At 40.7% G+C, this 26,761-nt stretch overlaps 1 protein-coding gene across 1 annotated transcript in view; it reads right to left on the bottom strand.

Annotated features, from left to right (window-relative positions):
* Nucleotides 1-300: 300 nt before the first annotated feature.
* TNNI3K (TNNI3 interacting kinase) overlaps nucleotides 301-26,761 on the bottom strand; it is a 299,704-nt gene continuing 273,243 nt past the window's right edge. Inside the window, exons 24-25 of the mRNA XM_068540108.1 lie at nucleotides 3,530-3,609; nucleotides 301-377 (exon numbers count right to left, since the gene is read on the bottom strand). Of these exons, the coding sequence (XP_068396209.1) occupies nucleotides 301-377; nucleotides 3,530-3,609 (157 nt within the window). The remainder of the gene's footprint in view (nucleotides 378-3,529; nucleotides 3,610-26,761) is intronic.

Genomic DNA, 26,761 nt, shown 5'->3' with positions numbered 1-26,761 from the left:
TTGTTAAGTCTCCACCAACAACTAAGGCCCCATCTCCAACCAACAACATAAAATTATTTTTTCCTTTACAAAATTGAAAACAATTCTTCAAATACATTCTGTTTTGGTTCTTTTGCATTTCATTCCTCAGCCACAAATCCGAAGCCCAACTTGTGGTGGGGAATTAAATAGGACCAGTATGAATAAGCCAATTTAAGGAGACCTTAGAGGGTAAAATATAAATGGAAGCAAGGCTGCCATGGTTGGAACTGTTGCCGTCAGTTTGGGGGAAAACTCTCCTTAGGTAAATGCGGAATGCTGTCAGCTGCTGTCCTCAAAGCTGCCACAATTCCGGCAAGAATGAAAATGCATCGGGCTCATGGGATCAGACACGTAGCCTGCATCAGGAAAGAAGTTCAGCTGTTACTTATCAGCCTTTCAGCCCATCTCCCCATTTCTCTCAACCAGCCTCAGCCAGTGCAACGCACAGCTGCCAAGCAGCCTCTCCTGGCTGAGAGCAGAGTTTGGACAAGAGTTGTGGGCAAGCAATTGTAAAACAAAAGCAAAATTTACAATGAAAACAGAGAGCTGAGATCAGAGGAACATCAGTGATGGGTGTCTGGCCACGTGACATTTTGAATTCAGAGTAAAGAAGGGTACAGTTCAGGAAGGTGGTTTATCATGATGGCTAGAAGTACGGGCTTCATGTCAGGCGAATCTGGGTTTAAGCCCTGCCTCCACTACTTACCAGTTCTGTGACTTTTGTTAACCTTTTTGAGCCTGTGTCTTCATTTGTAGAGGGGAGAAGTCATAAGGCTGGTAATGCACATAAGACAATTAGCACGGTGTCTGACACATAGTGAGTGCAAAACCGTTGATGGCTGAAAAGGGAAGTGGAGATGGCAGTAGAGAAAAGGAAAGAGTATTCTCTGTAACAGGTTGGCTCTGGTTGTTTTCTTTTTTTTTTCTATCTGAAAGTCCAATTTTTAAGTGTACTTTAGTGCTTAGGTCTGAATACTAGTGGCATTTGATGCTCATTGAAGCAATAGCCCTGGGTGTGTCCAGAGAATTGAGCTAGTGCCTCAGAATCTGGCCACAGTCCTAGAGAACGTAGGACGTGAGCAGGGAAGCAGTTACCTTTCCATTCCAAGTAGGGAAACCATTCATTGTTTCTGTGAAAATGGGCACATTTGTCAATAGCTAATGCTGCCTTTGCTCCCCTTTGATAGCTGAGTTTTCAGAACCAACTCAGCCATCCACATTTTCATTAAGACTTCTGGCAATGTGCAGTTCGACGGGCATATTTATTTTCATAAGAAAGGTCTTTGTCAAAAGCTCTTAGGCAGCACATATACTCTCCCGAGAGGCAGCACCACCGCTGCCAACGCTGCTGTGACCGGTCCTCTCCTGCTAGTGGGGCTGGCCCTGGCCCGCTGAGATTAGGGGAAGCAGGATACTCATTACTGAATCCTAATTCTGGGCGGACTAGAAATCTACACCTTAGAGCAAAAATATTTCCTTTCGTCCAGACTGAAACCGCAACTTCATCCCAGGCATAGACAGATGCTTTAATAAGCTCGTAATCCTTCCATCACTATAATCAACCTTTTAATGCACTGCATGGGATTTTTCTGGCCTATGACGCTCCACGCCTCTCTCTCCATAGGACTCCAGTGGAAATCTGATTGTGAGCACCCGTCCTTCTAGGGTGGGAGGGCTCGCCTTCGGAGATGGGTAGCAAAATCAGCAGGGCATGGATGCTGACATTTATTATGGACACCATCATCACCAGAGTTGAAGGACAGACTCTGTGCAGTCACTCAGCTTAAGAGGGACCAAATGAAATTTGAACACAGGCTTTAAGGAAAGACTGAACCATATCTACATGTTTTGTTACTTCAGGGTGAAAGGTCTCAAGTACTGTTAGGTACTTAATTTTATCTTCATTCTCTAGCCCTGTTCTGTGGGTGGGGAAGAAACAGTTCATAAAGTTGCTGTTATACCACAACTAGTTTATGAAGTAGAAATGGAGGGCAATTAAAGAGTTCTTTCTTATACGATGTGATGTTCCTAGTGGGAGATATTGAATATATCTTTTTTGTCTATTGGGACTGTCACTCCATTCAAACATGCTAATGTTTTCTTCTACCCCTGGTACATATATGCATAGGAAAACCCTACTTTTTTAAATCATTGCATCACTTTTGTCTAACTTCATTTTGAGGAATTCTGCTCAACGTCTTATCCCTTTAAGAAACAGATCGTTAAGAAATGCTTCATCTTGAAACTCCACCATGAAAGAAAAGACTTCTGGTCAAAGCACACATTTCAAAGGGTGCCCTTTATTTTGTGGTTGTGCAGTCACATCTGTAAAGGTTTGAAAAAACGATATTATATCTATAAAAAATGTGGTGATGTGACACTTAGAGCACATTTTCCCCCGTTACTGGATTGGCCAATTATGTTGTAAAGCTGATGATAAAAAGCACTCGATTGCATTCTAGACACATACTGGGAGTCGGAAGCACAAAGTTTCCTTTCTTTAGGGTTCCCAAGTAGTTTGTCGAATCTATGCAGAACAATTTTTTTTCTTCGTTTCTTAGAGGCTTCCTATTGCCTTAGGTATGATACTCTGCAGCCGAGGTGCATTGGTGAGGATTCTAAAGCTGCAGGGTCTGTTGCCATCTATATCACAGAACCAGGCACACACCACCGAATTTATTCTTCCACAAACCCAGTCCTTGTAATAAATCTGATCTCTTTAACTGACATACATTTTTTCAGTCCTCCATATTGTCAAAGGAAGTTCCCATGAATAAATGAGCCCATTGTACTAAAATTCCAATTAAATATAGAGCTTCTCAGGCTTAGAGGTGGGAGAAAGGACACCAGAGGCCGGCCTGGCACATTTATATGGCAGCTGAAAAGGGGGACTGACCATCCTCTGGCTTCCAGGGGCGAGCACAGAGCTATGTTAACTATTTCGAAGAGCTTTATTAGCTCTTTCTAAAATAGTCCTGTGCAAAACAGATCCCATCAGTGATACCCTCACCTCCTCTCCAGCTTTTTGAGCAAATAGCTGGGTTCACGTTTTACCCTCCGGTACTTGCTAAAGAGGAAACACTCCTCTTTAGCAAGGATATGATGTAATTGTGGAAATTCATCTCTTGTTTTCTCCTCCTCCCTACACCTGCACAATGTGGGACTTAGAGGTAGTAGACTCAATAAGGTGGAAACAAGGTGTTTGGAATGTCACGAGATGCAGGAGATTATTTTCAAAAAAGAGTTGTACTTTTTCCCACGGGCACACACACTCCCATATACTTCCACATACACTACTCACTTATGCACACATTATTAAATGCAAAGGTAACTGTAGACTTATACAAGACTTACAAGAGCAAAGTCTGCACTTTTATAATATAATATTTTTAAAGTACCCTTCATCTCTACTTATTACAAGATAGAATCTTTTCTCCTTCATTTCCAAATAGACATCACCTTCCTAGGGGTAGTTTCCTTAGTCAATCTGATGAATCTGTATACTTACCATATTTGTCAATGGGTGAGAACTGGAGACTTTTCTTCATGTCCTCCAAAGACAGGCCTTGAGAGGCACATTGTCCAGCACTGGAAAATTCCATGAGACACTGTGAAAACCACGGTGGTGCTTTGCTAATAACATTTTTATAAAACAGAATTTATTCACTCAGCATAGATCCCAGAGAACTGGCAAAGTGGTACAATGGTATTTTTATCTCACTGGTGATTTGTTGGAGAAGAGTTCAGGATTATTTGGAGCAAGTCAGATCTAGGTGTGAGTCCTGGCTCTTCCAGGTAGGCTCCAATTCCTAGCTGTGTAACCTTGGACATGGTACCCTTTCGGAGCCTTAGTGTATTGATCCGTAAATTGGGAAAAGTACATAAATAATATGTAATTTGTTTTGATGATTAAATATAGCAAAAAAGAGTTGAATATCAAATCTGGATTAATATCCTTGCAAGCCTTGCTTAAAAGGAACTAATAGTCAGAACATTATTATCTTAGTAATAATCAACAGAAATAAAACACATCCCAACAGTTATTGTTATTTTTATATTGTTATTATTATAATAGTGATTATAAGAGACAGTGATAATAGTATTTATTGCATGATTCCTATGTATTAAGCATTTACATATATCATTTCATTTACTCATTATCACTATCTTATCATTACCAAATCATTTCTCTCATTTTATAGATTAGAAACGGGGGCTGAGGCAACCAAGTAACTTGTTACACGGGTTTGGTAAACGGCTCACCTAGGATTCAATCCCAAGTCTTTCAGATTCTAAAGCCTGTACCTTTGTCCACTATTCAAATGGGAATTTCCTCATGATTCCTGGCTTTCATTAAGCCTTCTCTTTGCCAAACTTCTCCTACTCTATCATGTTGGTTAATGGGATCTCTTCCTTTCTACCTTTTCAGACTCAAACCTGAAGTTATCAAAGCCCTCGCCCTAATATCTAGTCACATTTGTCAGTTAATTGTATAACTGTAATTCCTGTGGTATCCACCTCTCTCATCCAGACTTTAGCACCCTGAAAGAGGTGACCTAGTTACCCCCCAAACAGCCCCACATGTCCATAGCAGAACTCGTAACTCCCCCTGTTCCCAAGCTAGTTCTCTCTAGCTCATTACAGGCACCACACCATTCAGTGGGTTCAAAATTCTTGGAGTCATCATTGGTACCTTTCTTTTTCCCATATCTTGCACCTAATCCAAATCTTTTTAACTTTGCCTCCAAAATGTAACCCTAATCCATCCATCTCTCCTCCTTCAAGGTCTAGGCCATATAATCTCTTTCTTTTCTGGACCTCTGCAATTTGCCTCTAATTGATTTTCCTGCTTTCACTTCTGTCCCCTTATAATCCATTCTCCATAAATTATCCAGAGTGATCTTTTCAAAATATAAAACAGAGTAAGCCATTCACCTACTTAAAACATACTTAAAACCTTCCAATTGCTTCCCAGTTCATTTAGAATAAAACACAAATACTCTACCCTAACCTACAAGGCGCTAGCCCTGCTTATCTCTCCAACCTCGCCTTGTATCCTTCCCCATCTCTGCTAAGCACTTCTTTTGGCATTCTTTCTGTCCTTTGAACCTTCCAAGCTCTTTCCCAATCCAGAGCTTTTGCATTTGTTAATTCTGCTTTTCCTCATAAACCCAAATCCTGTTTTGCTGAACCCTTCCCCTGCCTTCCCCGTGACTGGCTCCTCTGTCATTCAGGCCTCAGTTGGAATGTCACCTGCTCAGAGAGGCCTTCCCTGACCACCATTCCAAAGTGGCCATTCCCCTGCCAATGGTCGCTTTCTGTCATATCACATTGACCTATTTCTTTCTTTCAGGACTATATAAAATTAACTTGCTTATTCATCCATTTATTTCCATATTCTTTCAAACAATGAAATTGGAAGCCTTGTCTATCTTGTCTCCCTTATTCCTTGCTATATGCTCAGCACTCAGAACAGTGCTTGGCACATAGGAGAAGCTCAAAAATTGGTTTTTTAATGATTTAATTCATAAATTCCTAAAGGATGTCCTTCTCTTCAGTCACTCAATCCTCCTCTCCACAAGGTCTTCCTCTGACAAAAATCTGACCAGGCACTTCCCTGCTCCCCACTGCAGTTCCTCAGGCCAAACCTGCAAATCCAACCTTCTGCAATCCAAACCTCCTTGCATTCTGTGTATATCTTATAGTCTACAATTCCTCAGTCCCTTTTTTGTTTCTCCACATTCAAGCCACACTAATAAACTTTGCCCTTTCCAAACATTCCTGAATTTTCCCTTCTCCATGGCTGTGGCTGAGCCGCTGCCCTGAATCTGCTTGGTGACATCTTATTTTTCTCTGACGGGAAGTAGTATGGCGTTATGGTTAAGAATGACAGTAAGCATTCTGGTGCAAGACTCCTTGAATTTGAAACTTCACTCCATCACTTACCAGCTCTATGAACTTTGGCAAATTATTTAACTGTTCTGTGCCTCAGTTTGTACAACTGTAAAATGGGAATTATAACAAGACTTAGCTTATAATGTTAATCAAGAGAATTAAAGGAATTAATAAGTTTAAAGTACTTTGAACAGTGCTGACATTTAGTAAGCGCTCAATAAATGTTACCTACTTTTGTTATTTGTCAAGTTCCAACTCAAAGACAGCATTTCCTCAAAGTCCTCTTGGATACTCCCAGTCAGAATTCCATATCCTTCTAGTACTTTGTACTCCTAGCACAGTGCTTATCAGAGTCTGCCTTGGAATGATCTGTATTTGTATACTAACACCCTACTAAACAGAATGCTCCTGCAGGTCAGAGATCTTGACACCTTTGGGTCTCCAATAGGACTTAGCTGGTACTTTGTAAATAGTTAAAATAATAAAATTATGTTAAATAAAGTTAAGTTATCACAAAATGTTCATTTTGAGTAGTTAGATTTTTCTAAACACTTACATGAATTCGCATTGATTAATTCATTTAGCTGCCTTAAAACTGACGACATGTTTGGTCAGTTTCTTAAGCTATAAAGTGAAGATGTTGTTTCTTAGAGGAAAACAATGATTAAAAAGAAGTATTGACTTAAAGTGGGACATGGTGTGATCTCAATCAACATTAAATGGCAAATCACACTCAGTTCTGGGCAATATAATATCATTCAAGATATTCTTGAAAATAAAAATTACCCTACTAATTCCTATAACCTCTTTAGCACTCTAGCTCCTTTTAAGAAACGTGCCATAAGCAGTAGTCCTGGCAACAAGAAGACAATAGGGAATAAATATTTTATCATCAAAAAGGCTATCTGGTTTCCTATGAATAAAAGCCCGTCTCCAAGCTATCTTATTTATTTAGTTGCTGAATGCAATTCATGCCAGGGGACTTAACCTTCCTGCCCAAGAGATATAACACAGGCTGTCTCTGGCTGCTATTCTAGGATGACAGACAGATGGAAGCTAAGCACACCCAAGTCAAACAAAGCAGAAGAAACCAGACCCTGATCAGTGGAACTAGTTTACCTCAACCCACGGGTATCCAGACTTCAGCAGGAGTTTCACAGAAGCCCAGAGTTTAAGAGACACACCGGGACCTCTGTTTGCTGAAGTTGTGGTCAGTGAAAATAGGCATTTCCAGGATGCAGCTGCCCCATGAATTCAGTGAAAGTAAATGTGAACTAATGGCAGGTAAGGAAAACACTCAATTTTTCAGTGTTTCATATTCCTGGTCACCTAGGTAGCTTTCTTTATGCTAAAAGGATAATATATATCATATATAGGCATATATATGAATGATATATAATATTATAATGTAATTTTATGTAAACCTTTTATGGGAATGGAATGAAACATTCTCTTTTAAAGAGAACAAGATAGTCTTTAGGTTAGTTTTTGCATACTACAACATTATATTGATATATCTTATTTTAGTGTTAAAAAAGTTTCAGTTATTTTACGCTAAATAGTTCATATTAGCTCTGTGATGTATCTGTAAAGGTAAGCATAATCATCAGCCATTTTCTCTTATAAAGGTGCACTAGGGAATGAATAATTTATCCAGCATGAAGAGCAGAACCAAAATTCAGAAATTAGTTTTTGCTTCTCGATCCATGCTTTATGGGTATAGACTACCTAGTAGATTGGCTGCTAATGAGGCCAGTTCAAACCCAAATCCAAAACATGCAATTTGTATTTTTGTGTCTGCACACCATTCAGACTATGGCTTGTCAGCACAAAATAGCCTGTTTGCAGTCACTCATGTACCCTGAGCAAAGACAACAAGGACATTCAAAACTAAAATATGAGGCTACGTTGGCTGAAATGAATGCAGAGATAGTGACGCTCATGACAAGCACGTTGAGCAAAAGTATTATCCAATGAGAAGTAAATCAATATATATGTAAGGTACAGAGGAACTGTGAAGAATGGGAAAAGTACTAGCAGATAGAATATACCCAAATACAGCTTCAATTCTTCAAGGCAGGAGTTAGTTTACAAACTAAACTGGTGGGTTAATGCACATATGGGCAAAACTCCCAAAAGGAATATTAAAACAGAGTTTTTCTGTACATTTAAAAAAAAGTTCTGATTACTAGAAGCTAGCATGGCTTTAGTAAGATTTGCTTTATTTCTTTTTGGTAAGTATACATTTAAAGGGGAAATCCATAGGTTAGAACATAGAGCTAGATTCAGATAATGGGCAGAGTTTCTCCTGATTGCTTTGTAGTAACAAGGGGAGCTCTGTGCCAGATGACAAGTGGGTAGATGGGATTGCCACTGGTTGAATATTCAGAACCGATACAGACCTCAGATAGGTGACATTCCCCACAGGTTAAGTAGAGCCTTAGACATTGGGAATAGTTAAAACAAAACACCACATTTCCTAAAATTAGAATTGTCCAAAAATAGATTGAGATGTTCTAGAAGGAGGTACCGTCCCATCCCTGGACGTATTCAAGCTATGGCTGGAGCATCTGGTAGTGCAGGGTGCTACAGAGGAATCCAAGTATCCACCTGAAGGTCACATGACCTCTATTTCTTACATTCTATGATGCTTTAGAGGTTTTTGGGAACTACGTAGACTTTGTGAAACTAGTTTCGATGTGTTGGAAAGGCAGAGTGAGATTACACAGTTCCCACTTAGGCAGAAGATTTTTATCTGCCTTATCTGCACTGTCTGACATTTGGCCAGGGCTGAATGCCTGAGTCGCACACACATGCCACAGCATACCTGGCTACACATTACTGCTCCTACTCAAGCTGGTGTTTGTAGCTTTTTGTCTATATACATTTCATTTGATATAGTAACTGAACCATGCTAGTTGCCTGAAGGAACCATCTCCATTAGTGCTTTTTTTTTTTCGAAGGAAGAACCACAGTGCCATCTAAGATGAAGCAAAGGCAAGTGTGGAGAAATCACTTTCACATAAACCCATCCTTAAGGATTTGAATGACAGGTTGTTTAAGGCTGGTATTGGAAATTCAGCGCTGCTTCACAAAGGTTTTTATATAAGATAAAATTGTAGAATACTCATGTTGAATGCCTGAGGGGTGGGGAAAAACCCTAAAACACTATATCATCTCTTAATCCAGAAAGGTATATTGTTAAGGAAGGTCCACGAGGAAGGAAGAAAAATACTGTTTGAAGAGACTCCAGGGAATTTGAGTGCCATCTCTCCTGAGTGGTGGGAGCAGGCAGTGCCACAGTGAGTGCAAGTGGCCCCATTTAGAGCCTCAAAAGCAGCCAGTGTTGTGGCTTTCAAATGCTTTTGGTATTGACTGTGGGATTTCATGAATTCTCAGAATATTTACTAGTGCCATAATTGCTTCTGACTGAATTACATTCCAAAGAAGACTTCAGATGGGTGTACAGTCCAAACGAAACCGTTTTTATCATGTTCTTCCAAGTGTGGCTTTTGCAGAGCTGGGGATTTTGATTCGGTGAATTACAGCAAATGCATGTAGTCTACATGCAAGAGTGAAATTAAAACAACCAAATAAAAATAAAATGACCTAGAACATTATCCTATCATAGTGATATAAAAATAATTTCTTATATTTGCAGAGGGCTTTATAGCTTGCACGTACTTTTCTATTGATTAGCTTAAAGAATTTTTACAAAACCTCCATGAGGTGTCTGAGAAAGTATTAATTCCATGCAGGTGGAAAGTCAGGCTCAAGAAGTTTGAATAACCTGCATAAACTTACAGAGCTAGCAAGAGGCAGAACCAGAACTTGATCAAAAGGTCTTTAGACTTTCAGTCCACTCTCTTTCTTCTAAAATACACTTCATTTCACAGCAGCACATGTCAAACTGTTGGTGTGTTACCATGTGGAGAGCTCACTGAATTAGTCATGAGTTACAGAGTTTTGGACCTTTTGCATATAAAGATGATCAATAAATTCCTCATGGAGAAATATTCCTCATCATCATAGAGAAACCAGAATCAGCTTTCTTGTGTCTTGCTTTGTTAGACCTTTTAAAAAATTATACTTTCCCCTATCTAACTATGGCTTTCCTGTCCCTGAGCAGTGATGTCAAAACATGAGACACACACCCCAAACTTGCTAAATGAGATGTTTATGATTCTCCCCAACTCTTCTGAGCTTGTGTAAGGTTTCCTAAGCTGCATGCATGGATTCACTTTCCTAAAACTGCCCTAAGTGGAACAGAAAACGATTAAGTTACCAGCGTGATTAAAGACTTCAGGCAAAATTTTCTTCCATTCAAGTTGTTCCAATTAGTTTTTATGCAGCTAAAAATGCCCTCGGGCTACCTGTAACCTGGAAGATTTAGCCATTTGGACTTTGCATAAAACAACACCAGCCAAGGCCTCACAGCTTTGCAAATATGCTTTGCGGTTTATTGGATCTTTTTGCTGTCTGTCCGAACGACGTTACCTGTGTAAGAATATTAGCATAAGGATCAGTGCCATCTGCACCCTTATCCCCTTCCTCAAGAGGAATATATCCAAGTTAGGAGTCATTTCTTTCACTCAAAAGGAAACACAGACAGGTAATGTTTAACCAGAATTTCAGTGCTGTGACACTACTCTAAAGGACTGATACAAAGAAAAGGTGGAGAAACAGCCTGCTGAGATCCCTAATAAAGGTATTTACGCAAAGAAAATAAATACCCTGCTGTAGAAAAGGCTACTAGACTCATCTGGCTGTTTTTGGCATTTAGCTGAAAACAAATAGATCTATTTAAAACAGATCTGTCAGAAGGGATAAATGCCTTTCTACACTTTGCAATGTCTTTCTTTGATGCACACGTATCCTCTGGCCTAAAGAGAAAGACGACATTTCTATTAGAAATGGAATCACCTTTGGCCTAACTTTGAAATAGTCCAGTCAGACTCTTATGAATAAACCTTTGTTAATTTATCAGCTAAATTCAACATATTTATTTATTTATGATTTCATCCTGGCTCTTTTCAAAACATTGTTTTGTCTTTGTCAATATTCCCTACTTGATAATGTCCTAAATTAAAACAAATTTATTGCACCCATTACAGTGAATGGGCAATGACCAAAGTATCTAATGGGGCCAGAGGTCAGTGCAAAGTATCCCTTTCAGGAAAATCAAACCCATCAGCTTTCTTTCAATGGCAAATGTCCCCAGGCTATAAAAGGACTGAAAGACTTGGCAATGGGTCATGGCTCTGTTTGAGCCATTAGGCAAATATCCAAGGTCTCAGCTCCCTTATTTTTAAAGGAAAAAGCAATTAGGCAAAGAATTACGAATAAGGAAAAATGCAGTATTAACTGAAAGTGTGTGTTAATTCCTTGATGGCTCATAAATTATTAATGTGCTCAACAGTAACCTAACAACACTACCACCTCTCAATTTACCTCTGCTTTAAACAGGCATAAACGAGTCAATTGTACAGTCCAGCAGGAGGTGGACTTAGTCTGCTAAGCTTAAACTGAGGAACATCCTTTAAATATAGCAGAATCTTTCTTATCCTTCATTGTCTGTACTCACTATTACCCAGAAGGGAAATCTTGTTATATTTTAGAACTATGAGATCTTGGTAGCATGACAGTCATTAAGCCCACTCCTCATCTCTCCATTTTTCCACCTTCCATTTTACTGAGAAGCAAATTGAAGTCTTGTAAAGTGAAATAACGTATCCAAGTTCATATACTAAAGTTATAGTAAAGTCAGGAATATAAGCTGGAGTTCTAAACTTCTAGTCTTCTTTGATGGTTTTTATTCTTATTTTTAAGTGAAAAGGGAAACTAAAATTTGTTGCATACCTGCTAAGCACCAGGAACTCAACTAGATGACTTACTTACAAACCTTATTACCTTTGCTTCACCTAACAACCCACTTTACACGCGAGGAAACCAAGGCTCAGAGAGTCTAAGTCTTGTCTAGGATCACCCAGCTGTAATTCAAACCTAGGCTAGGCAGTATCCAAATCTCCTGCTTTCCCCACTTAACCTTGTTGGCTCTAGAAGTGTTTCCCAAATTTACACCTATAATCTTGTCTCTCTCCCTCTCCGCATGGCTGTTCTTCAAGCACAATGCCAGGTGCTGTGCTAAGTACTAGGGATACAGATATGAGTGTGATGGGCATGGACTCTATCTATGCTTTGGGGTAAATAGAAATGTAGACATAGACAGGTAAACGTTAATGCCAGGGAACATGGTACATATTCTAAAGGGTACCCTCCCTACACAGAGGAAATGACATGACGGAGAAGCAAGGGTTCCCAAGGGGGTAATTCTGGGGAAAGGGCTGGGGTAGGGGCATGTGCAAAGACCTAGGAAATTAAGTGGCCAAAGCGAATATATATTTTTTTAAGTTTTCATTTTGAAGCAATCTCAAAAAAAGTTGCAACTATGGTATGTTTTTTTCACCTGAACCATTGGAGAGCAAATTGCCAATCTGATGCTCATAACCTCCCCAATACATTAGTGGATTCCTAAAATAAAGACATTCTCCTACATAAACACAATATAACCATTTCATTCCACTGTCAACTCTCAGACTCCATTCAAGTTTGTCAGTTATCTCAATAATGTTCTTTATAGCAAAAAGATCCAATTCAGAAAAACACAGTTATATTTCTTTAAGCTCCTTCAGTCTGGAACAGTTCTGTTTCTACTTGAATCTCATGACATTTTTGAAGATGACAAGCCAGTTATTTTGCAGAATGTCCTTCATTTTGGCTTTATCTGAGGTTTACTAATAATTACATTAAAATTATGCATCTTTGGTGAGAAGTATCACAGAAGTGATGCTGTATTCTTCTCATTGTATCTCATACATTTGATTTATCCCATTATTGTGTCATTCATTTTGATTACTTGATCAGGGTGGTGTCTGAGAGGACTCTCCACTACAAAATTGCTCTTTTTCTCTTTGTAATTAATAAACTTTTTGTGGGGAGAGATCCTATATCTCAACCAAATTTCATTATCTTCATTTATTTATATCTGTATGGATTTAAAGTTGCTATTTCATTCAATGGATAATAATGTTATGGTCATTATTTATTTTAATGCTCATATTATCTCATAGTTGACAAGCAGGAGCCCCCTCAAGCTGTCCCTTTGATATATACCCATCTTTCTTTGAGTACCTCTTTATTTTCTGGCACAAGACGTTCCAGGCATATTTTATACATTCCTTGTCCCAGACTTGAAATCTGCCATTTCTCCAAAGTATCCTGTTTCCTTTCAGTGGAAGAGTATTTAGAAATCAAGATCCAGGTGCTTGCTATGCTCCCAGGTCCTCTCACTGAGCAGGCAAAGCTAGAGAACACACATGTATATACACATGTGTAAACACATTTGGCCCTCTTCCTCGCCCTCAAATAATAAATTCACACTTATATCTCCAATTCAAATCATCACAGGGTCTCTCCTCGTTTTCTGCCTTCCCATACCTATAATGCCTTCTCTGACAATGAGAAACCTGGTTCCCATTATCCTTAATATCTTTACTTACTTGATCAGTGCCCCTGAATGTATAAATCTTTGGCCGCTGTTGCATGACCACCCCTCATTGCACACAGACACCCTCCTTTACCCCACTTGGGCTCCAACATCCCATACCCACTGTCGTCCCCACAAGGATGCCCTCCTTCCCATCTTGTGTTCTGATACCCTGTTCTGGGATATTCCCCACCTGGGTGCCCCAAGTGGATGCCCTCCTCACCCTGCTTGGATTCCAATCGCTGGCACTGGACTGCCTACCTGCACTTCTACCCTCACCGCTCTCATGCTCCAACGTCTTCACACCAGGTACCTTCCTGTGCAGATGCCCTTCTCGATCTGCACGGGGCCACAGCGGCCACAATTTCCCTGCATCAACATCCTTCTCACTGTGCTTGGGCTCTGACACTCCATGTGGGACCACTGCTTCACTGTCCCCTCCCACGATTGCTCCCTCCCAGGCTTGGACTCCAATCTCCCATGCCAGGTTGCTCTCCCATGTGGACGCCCTTCTCATCACACCTGGGCTCTAGCACCTTGGCTGGGCAGTCCTAACACCTGTGGAAACCCTGTCACCCTTCCACTCTGGCTTCTAACCCTGTGCCAGGCAGCTGCCATTCACCACTCTCACCTTCCACGTGGACATTCCCTGCACCCTACCTGGACTCAGACATCCTGCTCCACCCCCATGGGGAAACTGACCTTGCTCAGCCCGGTCTAATGGCTTTTGGTATTAATCATTCAGGAAGGGAAGAGAGAGAAGAAGACTAACAAGGATGAACTTTTAAAAATATTAATCAGATCACGTCATGTTCCTGCTCAGAACCCCTCAGTGACTGCCCCACACGTGGAAAACAACAACCCAGTGCCCTGCCCTTGCATCATGGTCTGGCCTCTGCCTATCTGGGACTTCATCCTGTACCACTCTCCCCTGCTCCCTACCCTCTGCCCACCACAGAGGCCTTCTATTCCTCTTTGATTCTGTCTTATAAACTCTGCATGTGCTTTTTAGCTCTGCTGAATGCTGTTTCCCAGGGTCTTCCTTGTGTTTGCCATTTAACCATCCCATCTAAACTAGCTTTCCAGGCATTCTTTACCCCATCAACCTGTTTTAATTGTTTGCATAGCACTTACCACCATCTCAGTTTGCTTGAATGTTTATTCATTGTTTGTCACCTGTATAGGTGGATACAGTACTCTGCTTATATGCCTGGCCTACTGGAGAAGTACCTTCAGATGTTTCTATACATGCTTATAGTTTCCTGTGTCTATCCTTAAAGGAGGGGGAGAGCTAATGCTCCTCCCCATACCCAAATGACCCTAAATCAATGAGGAAAAAGAGTTGTTGGATCAATACTCCAGCTTTCTTGCTGCTCACTGGGAAAATTCTGAGGCATGTTCTATACCCTCATTGGTTATAAGATGAGATTAAAGCTCAATTACACACAGCAGTGACTTATGCATTAACGTCCCCTTATTTATTTTCCTTCCTTCCTTTTCTTTCACTGTGCTTCTTGAGACCATGTCTGAGAAAAGCAGTTTACACTCAGGTCTGTTTTTGGAGGGATGCAAACTAAGATGGCATGCCTCACCCAACTAGAATGCAAGTTGCATAGGGCAAGGACTAGTATGTTCTTGGGTATTTCTGTGTCTAGATCTTCAGTGCCTTAAACTGACTGTCATGTACTACACACTCAATAAATAAGTATACAATGAATAATTGAATGAACGAATGATGATTCTTTCCTTGCAACTTCATCCATTTTTAACTTTGTTTGCTTACTTCTGATTCATGGGTCAACCTCCTTCCATTTCTTTAGCCACCACTCAAGGATAAGCTGTATTCCCCTGACAGTTCATGCATGAGAGCAGTGGGCTTTGCAGAAGGCTTCCTGTTCCTATTCCCTGCCCAGCCCATTCCACCCTCCACATCAATGCCAGAAAATTCTAAGAATGATTCTCCATTATGATAGTCCTCATCCATTTGGCGGTTTTCAGTACTCTCCTACAGATAGGAAAGTGAAATGGAGGCAACAGGAGCCTCTGCTCAAAATTCACCTTTTTTGTGGCAGAGTCGATGGCCATGTGGAAAGGAAGAATGAACCACAGTGGCCTCAGTGTTGCCCCAGCCATTTGCTCTGATCATTGGCACAGAATTTGTCTCACTGCATATTCACCTGATCCCCAAGCTGGACTTTGGATTCTTCATGGGGAAGGATGCTGCCTTATGAGCCTTTAACCCCCTGGGGCCTCACACGGCACCTGGCATTGATGAGTTGAAGTAAATGTGCTGACTTCTTGAAGGTTGCCTTTATATTTTCCCTTGAGGAGATGAGTTTCCAATGTATGTGGTTTCAGAGCTATGTGACTTGGAAAAATTGGATTTTTTCTGTTTCTACAGCAGGGGTCAGAAAACTTTTCCTGTAAAGGGCCAGATACTAAATATTTTAGGCTTTGTATACCACAACTATTGCAACTATTCAACAATTGCTGATGTTGTAGCACAAAAGCAGACATAGACAATATGTAAGTAAGTAAGTATGACTGTGTTCTACTAAAACTCTACAAAAACAGGCAGGAAGTTGGATTTGGCTTGTGGGCCATAGTTTATTAACCTCTGCTTTAGAGCAATAGATAAACCCTATTTGCGTTGCTCCCCTAAGCTGCCTTCCACCTCTGGGCCAAACAACACAACCTCAGTGAAAGTAGGAATCCACTCATCTTTCATTTTAACAGTTTCTTTTGGAAGATGGATAATCAAGACTAAAATACATGAGCTAATGGCAAAACAGAAAAAATATATAGTTTACAATTATTCAGTGCTTACTGTACATGTACAATTTGTATTCTCACTTACCCCTCATTGCAACCCTATGAAGAAGCGGATATTCTTATTGTCATCCTATAGAGGAGATATTTGAGGCTTGGAGAGCTCAACTAACTTGTCCAAGGTCACAGTTTAGAAGTGATAGAACTTGAATTTGAACTCAGGTCCATCTGAGCCCAAGCTTTTAACCACTACTTTGTAATAATGGCCACTGGGTGGGTTTGTAAATAAAAATCATAAAACCAATTTTATTGATGCAAGATGAAAGCAGCAACTACATAGGCACCTACAGAGCAGTATGTATTCTTTTCCCCTTCTGGATTGAGGAAAGTTCAAAGGCCATCTTTGTTGATTTTACATCTCTAGGCTCCGTTGTATGACGTCAGATCCCTGCAAGAAATTCCATGTTCCTTTGTTCTTTATGACAGGCCAGTCTGAATGGGAAGATTTTAAAACTCCCTAAACTCTTTGAACATGCAGAACATTGATCTTCACAAACCATTTGAAACACCCTACGGAGGTTACAAAATTACAAGCAATGTGGTTTTTTTTGTTTTGTTTTGTTTTAAGTGAATGTGTACCAAACCTCTGGGACCTTTTGCCTCATCACACAACACCAAAGCTTTCCTGTCTTCCTCTGTGTATTCTTTGCTGTCAGACCCTGAATAACAAAATAGTATTAGGTTGCTAGGGTGCCTTGTTCTCATTGAAAAGCTCTCTCCTGCCAGTAATATGGGGGCTCTTACCCTATTCTGGGGTGATGTGCTGTGAGGCTTCTCTGAATCCTGGGGCAGCCCGGGGTTTGACAGTGCCTGCTGGGCCCACCACTGCCCCTGCCTTCTGTGTTGGCAGGAACATGACTGTGGATTCTCTAGGCTGTCTGCACAGCTAGCCTTGCATGGCCATTTTTATATTGGTATTTATTGAGCCTTGATGTGTGGCACAGCAGACTGTATACGCCTGCGGTACAGGAACCGTGCTTTGTTATTTATTTCTGTCACCCTGGCATTTGGGGCCTGGCACAGAGTATGCCCTCAACACGTATTTTAAAAATGAATTTGGTAGAACTGAACTCCTGGTCATTTCCGCAGCTCCATCTCTCAGCTTCAGTGCTCTGTGCAGGTTGGCCAAGTGGTCAGGAGCCTAAGGTCTGAGTCAAACAGAGTAAGGTTTCCAGTCCCAGCACCTCCCCTTCCTAGCTGTGGCCCTTGAGCAAGTAACTTAATCTTCCTGTGCCTCGCTTTGCTTCTGCACAACAGAGGATAATAATATAGTAACTACCATAGTCATAGGGTCTTTGTGTGCATTATATGATGATATACATGTAAAGTAGGTAGAAGAATCCCTGACACACACCGCCCTCATTCTCATGAGCACTTCTGCCTATAGCATTCTTTCCTTCTCCTTTCCTGTTGGATAATGCTACTCAGCTTTCAGGCCTGGGTTTCCTCCTCCACAACACTTGGTTAGCTGCCCTCTTTGCTATGTTCTTTATCACATTTTCATCGTTGCTTTTTAAACTTGTCTGTCTCCCCTGGTACCTAGCTCACAGCCTGTGCTAAATAAAATATTTACTAAACAATTGTATGAATGAAAAGTAGATTTAAAAGAGCAAATTAATTGCAGCCACTGTGGAGAACAGTATGGAGGTTCCTTAAAAACTAAAAATAGAGCTACCTTATGATCCAGCCATCCCACTCCTGGGCATATATCTGGAAAGACAAAAACTCTAATTCAAAAGATACATGCACCCCAATGTTCATAGCGGCACTATTCATAATAGCCAAGACGTGGGAGCAACCTAAGTGTCCATTGACAGATGAATGGATTAAGAAGATGTGGCATATATATATATATATATATATATATACACACACACACACACACACACATATATACATACAATGGAATATTACACAGCCATAAAAAAGAATGAAACATTGCCATTTGCAGCAACATGGATGGACCTAGAGATTATCATACTAAGTGAAGTAAGTCAGACAAATACAAAATCATATGATATCACTTATATGTGGAATCTAAAAAAATGAAATTAATGAACTTATTTACAAAACAGAAACAGACTCACAGACATAGAAAACAAACATATGGTTACCAAAGGGGAAAGGGGGGAGGGAAGGATAAACTAGGGGTATGGGATTAACAGATATATACCACTATATATAAAATAAACAAAAAGGATTTACTGTATAGCATAGGGAACTATATTCAATATCTTATAACAACCTATAATGGAAAAGAATCTGAAAAAAGTATATATATATGTTATATATATATATATCTGAATAACTTAGCTGTACACTTGAAACTAACACAATATTGTAAATCAATAAAAGAATTTATACTTCAGTAAAAAATTTTTAAAAAGCAAATTAATTGACCACTATTCCTTTCAGTGCCATAAAGTACAACAGGTAGGGTGATCCTTTTAGGAAACAGTCTAATCATAGCACTTCTCTGCTGAATCCCTGCATTGGCATGCCTCTCAATCTCGGTAAATCCCAAGTCCTCCCAATGATCTATACCTCCTTCATGATCTGGCCCCCGTTGCGTCTCTACTTTGTTATTACTCTTCCCTATGACCATTTTGCTCTTTTTGGCTTCCTGGCGGTTCCTTGAATTCACAGACATGATCCTGCCTCGAGGAATTTGTACTTGCTGTTCTTACAATCTGGAATGCTCTTCCCTGGGGGCTTGTGGTTTTCTTGTTCTCTCTCTTCACAGCTTTGCTCCAAGGTTGCCTTCTGGGTGAGGCTTTCCCTGAACATCCTATTTAAAAATACAGACTACATCTCTTTCTCACTCTCTATCCCTTAACCCTGCTTTAATATACTACATAATTTACTTTAAAAAAAAGTGTCTGTCACTCCTTTCCTCCACTAGAATAAAAGCTCCATGACGGAAGGGGTTATTTTGTTTGTTTCATTTGCTGTAGTAACCATAGAACCTAGAAGTCTAAGCCCTGGATAAACATTTGCTAAATGAATGATTAAGTTAAATTAAAGAATGCTCATAGCCCTCAGAACTGAGACAAATGGAAAATCTTTTATGAAATTCTTCCTGGAAAAAATAATTTATGTGGCCTTTCATTAACTCATTTTCCTATTCAATATTTGTATAGGGAAGGGTTGTATGGAGGCCCTGCAGGGAGTTACCAGCTGGTCCTACCCCAGGTCTGGCCACAGCCTGGGGGACTAGGCAGCAGCGTCCAGGTCCAGGGGCAGAGGGCCTGCACCCCGCTCTGGGAAGGGCCAAACCCCCTCCACTCCAGGCAGGCCCACAGAGGCAGCTCTGCTGCAGGTTTCCATAACCAGCTGAATGGGGCAGAGATCAGGCTGTTGAAGTACCCAACAGGCTCTTTTGAATGCTTCTAAACACTATTAATGCCAAGTACCACATAGTTACTATGTGTTTTAAAGACTTTTCACACAGAAGAATTCACTGAAGGCTTTGTGGACACTGAAGCAAAAAATCACTTGACTTTGTTTGTGGCTGGCCACAGTTGGGCTGTTGCCAAACGCTAACGTTTTGCAAAAACACTTCTCTGGTGAGAGCAAGAACTCCACATGCACCCCTGCCTGTGGGACTGTGGCTTGGGAGAGCTGCCTTGTTTTCTTAGACACATGACAGAGAGAATATAGCCAAACACAAATACCATACTCACAATTCTGTGATACACATCTCTACAAAGCCATTAAGTTTCACACAAGTATCAATTAGGATAATGCCTATAAAAGCACTTTTTAAAATCCTAAGTGTTAGAACATCTATTTCACATATATATTTAATTTCTCATTTCATCTTCCCAGCAACCATGTAGGATGGGTGGTACTGTTATTACTATTATTATTATTTGAATAGGGGGGGAGTAGGATCAGAACACATGCGGTGGCTCCTTGTTTTTCTGCTCTACGGCACTGCTGCATTAGAGAAAGCCTTGTGGTCTGCTGGAGTGAAGTGAACACATGGGGTTCTTCCTGTCATTAGCAATTTGGATTTTTCAATTTCCAGTGGATGATTGGGCTCGGTGTTAGAAATTCGGGCTTCTGGTCATGAACCTATTGAAGCTTTGGATCATGCAGTGCTGGGTTTTATGTGTTCACAGTCTAACCTCGAATTCCCTCTATAGGCAAAGTTTCCACTAAAGTCAGCGGCTAAGGTAAAAAGACAACAGATTTTGAACCTGGAAAAAACACCAATTTTTATCCAGATTTAAATCTCGCAATCAATATTCAAATCAGAAAATGAATAGTGTTATTCTGGGATTACTTCCTTAGATATTTCTCTTTCTCTCTCTCTCTCTCTCTCTCACACACACACACACACACACACACACTTGCACACTTTAGGGACTTAGAAAAACAACCGCTTACATTTTTGGAATATGTGGAAAAAAGAGAGTCCCTCTTTGTCATACTGCTTTTTAAATATATAATATCCTCAGTAGTAAGTCTTCTATACTATGTTGGGAGAATGAATCATGCAACTCCCACTACAAATATCCCCCAAGTACCCCTCAGGAAGTGTATCCCTTGGTCCCCCTTTTAATATGAGACACCAAGCTAAAAAGAAACGGTGTCTGGGGAATGGGTAATCCAAGCTGCCGCAGGTTCCCATAGGAACGCCAGGAACGTGCTCCCTTTTTTATACGCATTTGCAGCAGCTGCCTCCTTTAGAATCTGGCTCTGAGCAAGTGCAAGCAGCAGCTCCAAGTGCAGAACCGCCCTAAATGTCTCTCTTTGAAACCCTTGAGTCCACAGCCTTCTATTTGTGTCTGGCCCCGATTCATCATGGGCGTGAATGCATCACCTGTTATGTTAAGTTTACAATAGAACCTGAACTAGATTTTTAAAAAAGAACAATCCCTGGCCAGTGAATCTCAGCATGAGAGAGCTGGAAAAGTGAGAAGGGTAGGAACTGAGACAGATAGTAATTACTTCCCACCATCTATCTTTGGAAGGATATTGAAATATCTCCCTCATCTGGACTTTTTGCTCTACCTGTATCCCAGCTAACTGTTTAGAAGATTAACAACAGTTGACTGCAGACCCACAATCACTCTGGGCTTTGGAGCAGTTATGATTCATAGTAGAAATGGCATTATGAATACACTAGCACAGGTTTTAAAGAAATTTTTACTTATTCTCAGGGATCAAAACACTTAACATTTAAGTAAAAAATAGCTAGAAACATTCATTCACCCATTTATTCATTCATATATTCACTTCTTAGCCTCTGTCCCCCTCTTGTCATAAAACTTATCATGCGTTGCTGAAATGGCCCATTCACCCACTCTGTAGGACCGAGATTGGGTCCATCTTGCTCATCACTGTATCCTCTGTGCCTGGAATATAGTGGGTCCCTACCAATTACTTGCTAAACAAAGGAGGGAAGAAATGAAAAAGGCTTTATGGAAATAGTAGCACTTAATATGGAATATATATATGTGTGCGTGCATGTGTATGCTAAAGTAGGAATTTGTGGTACAAGAATACATACTTCATATAATAGCTAACATTTATTGAGCAGTAACTATGTGCCGTTGTTTTAAGTGATTTACATAGACTGTTTCACCTAACCCTCACGATAATCATGAAGTACTATTATTTTCTTCTTTTTATAGATGAGGCAGCAAATAGAAAGAGGTTAATTCTAATCAGCTTGGCCAACATCACACGTGGGAAATGTTACGGCCTGAATATGAACCCAGCCTGTCTGACTGGGAGAGTCTGGTCTTAATCACTACTATATCGTGATTATAGCCTCCATATATATCATCATTTCACCTCTGTAAACCCTTAAGGGGGTGGAGAGAGGACATTTTCTAAAAACGCTCTGAAATTGAAGCTGAGGGTTGGGCTGTAAGACCACTGTCCAGTCAGCATGCCCAGAGCACGGAGGAAGTGGATCTGCGCTCTCGTGGATCAGACTCCGACACCACCACGGGACTGCTGGGGACTCTTCAAGCTTCCCTCTACCTCCCACATCACCACTATTCACACCTGAGCAAACTGAAGCCCCCAAGCAAACACCCCAAAATGACTCAGCTACACATGGAACTTCCAGGTCGAGTTTAGTGAGGGGCTCCCCTGCCTTCTGTTAGCCTGACTTCAAGTCCCCCCAGCCCAGCTGCTTAGACATATTTCAATTCAGAGGGACTCCTTTCTTTGTCACCCTGAAGTGGACCAGACCCAAAAACCTACCTTACTGCATTCCAGGGCTCCCTTCCTCCTTCCCCCTCTTTTGCTATCATTATATTAAAAATGGAGATGGAATGACAAGCTTATTACTTTTTAAAAGTTGTGAGACACCAGTTTTGGTGAGGGAGAGAGAAGTTTGAAGCAGAGGCTGAGGGAGAACGAGCCAGAGGCAGAGGAGGCGACAGGGACATTAGCGGAGGGAGCAAGGCCTGGGAGAGAGGGAGGTGCCAGCTTTAGAAAGGAGGGGCACTGTTTCTCTGTCTGAAGGGAAAGAGAAGAGGATTCATGAAGTTTTTGAGAGGCTTGGAGGGACTGAGGAATAAAGTCGGTGGCAATCATGGGAGATGGTCTCAGATTCTTAAGAAAAGTACCAGGTGAATTCTGTGAGTGTATTTAAATGTCATGCATCTACATTTTCACACTAAAGATTCTAGTTCAGTCAATTTTTTGAAAAAACAAATTGCCATTCATAAAGCAGACAACAAGCATTTCACAATAGAATAGTGAACATGATCAACGTTAACCCCTTTGGCTTATCTCAGCCATAAAATATCCTCATTACAGATACCTATCCTCACTTTAGAAAATTTCCATGTGTAAAATCTAATTTTCTTTTAAAGATACATTCTGTGGGATTGTTTTGTAAAACCATTTACTTTAGATAGAGATTCTCAGAAGTTTTCTTTCCTATTATTCTAGCTTCCCTAATATTTTAGTTTAGAAAAATCAATTTAAGGACTTCTAAAAATTGTACCTTTAAGGTAAGATAATTCGTTTTAAATTGAAGACTAAATACTCCCTCAAGGATGCATATTTGTAAATGGGGTTTTAAAAATGCATTCTTTATTTATGGAAAAGAAATTACATAAAAGCAAAACGTGAGACCAAAACACCAATACAATAATTTTGAACTTAAAAACATATTATTTGCACACCGTTCATAATGGATTATGAGGCTTCTGTCACTGGCAGTGTGTTCTCCAGACAGGCTGCAGGTAAAACACAGAAGCCATGAACTCAGTCATGATTAGTAGAATCCATTAAGGTCCTTGAGCAGAGTGTGAGCTACACTGCCATGCTATAAAGGAGGAATTGACGGGGAAAGTGGGAGATTCCGAGGTCCTCTGGCAACAAGAATAGCATCTCAGAGGAGAGCAAGAGTCTACAGGTGCACTTTGGATACATTGGTCCCACAGGTAAAAGGAAGGAAAATGCTTTGGAAATCTCATAAATAAAAGGAGTAAATAAAGACAGCAAATGGTAGGAAACTGTATGGAAACAGATGAAATACACAAGAAGGTAGATCTCCCTCTGTCCTCTCAGTTTCTAGTAACGGTGCAACAATTCTTCTAACCATTCAGACCAAAAAGTCGAGGGTCACGTCTGATGACTCCTTTTCCCTCAATCAGTCAGCAAGTCCTCTCACTCCACTCCACTGAGGTAATACTTCCCCACATCTATTACTCTCTCTCTCTCTCTCTGTTTCTACTTGCCTTACATGGAAAACTCCTGGTTTGCCATCTGTCCTCTAGTACCCTATACACAGCTGCCAGATTAATCTGTTAAAAGCAGAACTCTGGCCAGGTCATGACTTGCCTCAAAACTTTGAGTGGCTTCCCACTGTGTGCTGAGCACAGTCGAAGAGGATTAAACATTGCTTAAAGCAGTGGTTCCCAAAGTGTGGTCTCTGGATCGCCAGCCTCAGCATCCCTGGGAACTGATTCAGAAATGCAAAATGTTGACCCTGCATCATGCATACCCAAGCATAAACTCTGACAATTTGTGCTTTAAGAAGGCTTTCAGATGATTCTGATGAATACTAAAATTTGAGAACTACCGGCCTAGTGACTGAGACCATGAACTCGGGCCTCAGATGGTATAGTCTCAAATCCTTTTTCTACTTACAGTATTCCTTACACAGGTCACTCTCTGAGCCTCCATTTCCTCATTTTAAAAATGGGGCCGAATTGAGGTGGCCACTAAGAGTTATAAATAACAGATCATAAATAATGCTCAACCCAGGGCCCACACATATGGAACGCTCCATAAACATCACTATTGCTAGCTATTGTTATTAAAAGCTACCCCCTACACTGATCCTACTTTCTGCAGGCTGGCTCAGCTATCCCACTCACTATTTCCTGGCAGGTCTTGTACCACTAACACAGTGCCTTGCTCATATATGGGCTCAACTGACATGAGTGTCAGCGTGGAGTAAATGCCAGAAAATTCTTGATACTAATTAAGTGCCTTAGGGAAGGAGCTTAGTTTGAAATTAAATGGAGTGAAAATTCTAATGAATGTTAATGAGGCACTGATTTACTATCTGACCTGAGAAAATATGATAAACCAGTTGCTTTTATTCCCATCTGTAAAATGGGATTAATGCTATTAACCTCCTTTAAAAGAATTACCCCTACAGATACATTGCACATGAAAAGTGCCCACAGGTGTTGAGAATGATTCCTGTGATACATTGTAATGAATCGCATCTGCCGAAATGGGGACATGCTATGAATAATCTACATCAACAGAGCTGGGGACAATGGCGTTTCTGTTTTGAATTGTTATCGGTGTTTCCTATAATTCTGCTTATGGGAACATGCACTGTAAATATTTCTTTTAGACTTCTGTCACATTTGGAGAGAGACTGATAAAGAAAATATTGTCTATCATGTGGTTAACAATTACTGAGATCATTTGTGTGAATTGTCAGGAAGGATGTATTGTCTAAGAATATTCTAATACTGGAAAATCCCAGGAATAAGCTGCCTTAAACTGTCATAATAATGGTTGGGAAAAGAGTGTAGATATGGAGGGCACATATCCATTATTAGTACTGGAGAAATAAAATGTTTGAATTAGTGATTGGGAATACGTAACGCCACCTTCGCATATTAAATAGGCACCATGTTATTTGTAACCTGCAATACTCCCCAAGTCTTGTCGTTCCTCTTTTGAACCCAGCAAGATTAACTAAAGCCTGATTCGGACAATATTATAACTAATTTCCTCTGCCACTAGGCAGCCCCTTCCCCCCCTCGAGACCACAGCAGAGCTGTGGAAACGATCTTCTCATAAAACAAGGCTGACCATGGTCTACCTTCTGCCGAGGTCCCACGGCTCAGGTCCCCAGCACAGACCAGGTCTACTTCTCCACCCTGCTGCTCCCTGCCTCATAGAGGTTTCACCCCCAATAAACCTTCTCATGGTTTCCCTCACACAGGAATCCCCACAGTGGAAGCACTTGCTCTCTTGATTACAGGCACTTATTGCATTGTATTCGATGGATTTGATAATGCCTTCCTGATGAACTGTTATCATCTTAAGTCAGGAACCAGCATTTATCAAAACCTCTGGAAGTTAGGAACCCCCTCCCCATTCCAGCAACTATGCTCAGCCGAACAAGTGAATGAATGAGTGGACAGCAGCGTTCACTGACTAGAATTAACATTAGCTAATTTTTTTCTGGCTAATGGGAAATTTTAGAACAAAGAGAAATGGCCAGATTTTTAAAAATCTTGAAATACCAAAGTTATCACTAGTAAAAAGTATAGCTATGGATGATTTGCACTTGAAGTTTACATTCTTAGCCTAGTTCTGGCTCAAAGATGCCCAGAGGATGACTTCATCAAGGAGTAGGTGGATGATCTCTCCCTCCTCTCCATGAGGCTCCTAAGGACATCAGTACTTTGTACTCTCCATTCACATTTTCCACAGAAGGCAAATTCCTCCTTCTCAGCTGAGTCAGATATCAGCATCTTGAGGGAAGTAAGGAGGTAAACTAGCTGCATTGGGCATTAGGCTAGCATGGGTAGGGGTACAGTTCTTTTAAGAACTGAAGATCTCCAGACTAAAGAAAGAGCCAGTTGAGGGAGACTAGATTTCTGAAGATGAAAACCTCAGACTTACCTTAGATGCTATATTTACTGTTTGACCTATCTCGAATGTCCTTGTCAGATCCAGCTTTTAATTTAATTGAATTTCCATCAGTGTTCAGTTTCCAGTCCTCACCTGTTGTCTCTGCCCGCCTCAAACCTTGATCCCCTTAGTTTGGCTACATCGGATGTCAGTCACCTGCCCGACCTCAGTTGTGTCTAACCTCAATTACCTGCAATCTCTTCTTGACCCCTGCCCTAATTAGGCCTTCACTTGTGCCTCTTGTATGACGGGCTGCAAACATCAACCATCAGAAAGGCCCCAGTGAAACTTCAGTTAAAGCACCTCCTCTCCCAGTGTCCTTGGGACATG

The sequence above is a fragment of the Eschrichtius robustus genome, chromosome 3 (genome assembly GCF_028021215.1).
Source record: "Eschrichtius robustus isolate mEscRob2 chromosome 3, mEscRob2.pri, whole genome shotgun sequence".
Classification (NCBI taxonomy): domain Eukaryota; kingdom Metazoa; phylum Chordata; class Mammalia; order Artiodactyla; family Eschrichtiidae; genus Eschrichtius; species Eschrichtius robustus.
The sequence above is the reverse complement of the archived record's forward strand: the minus strand, read 5'-3'. Positions and strand labels throughout refer to the sequence as shown.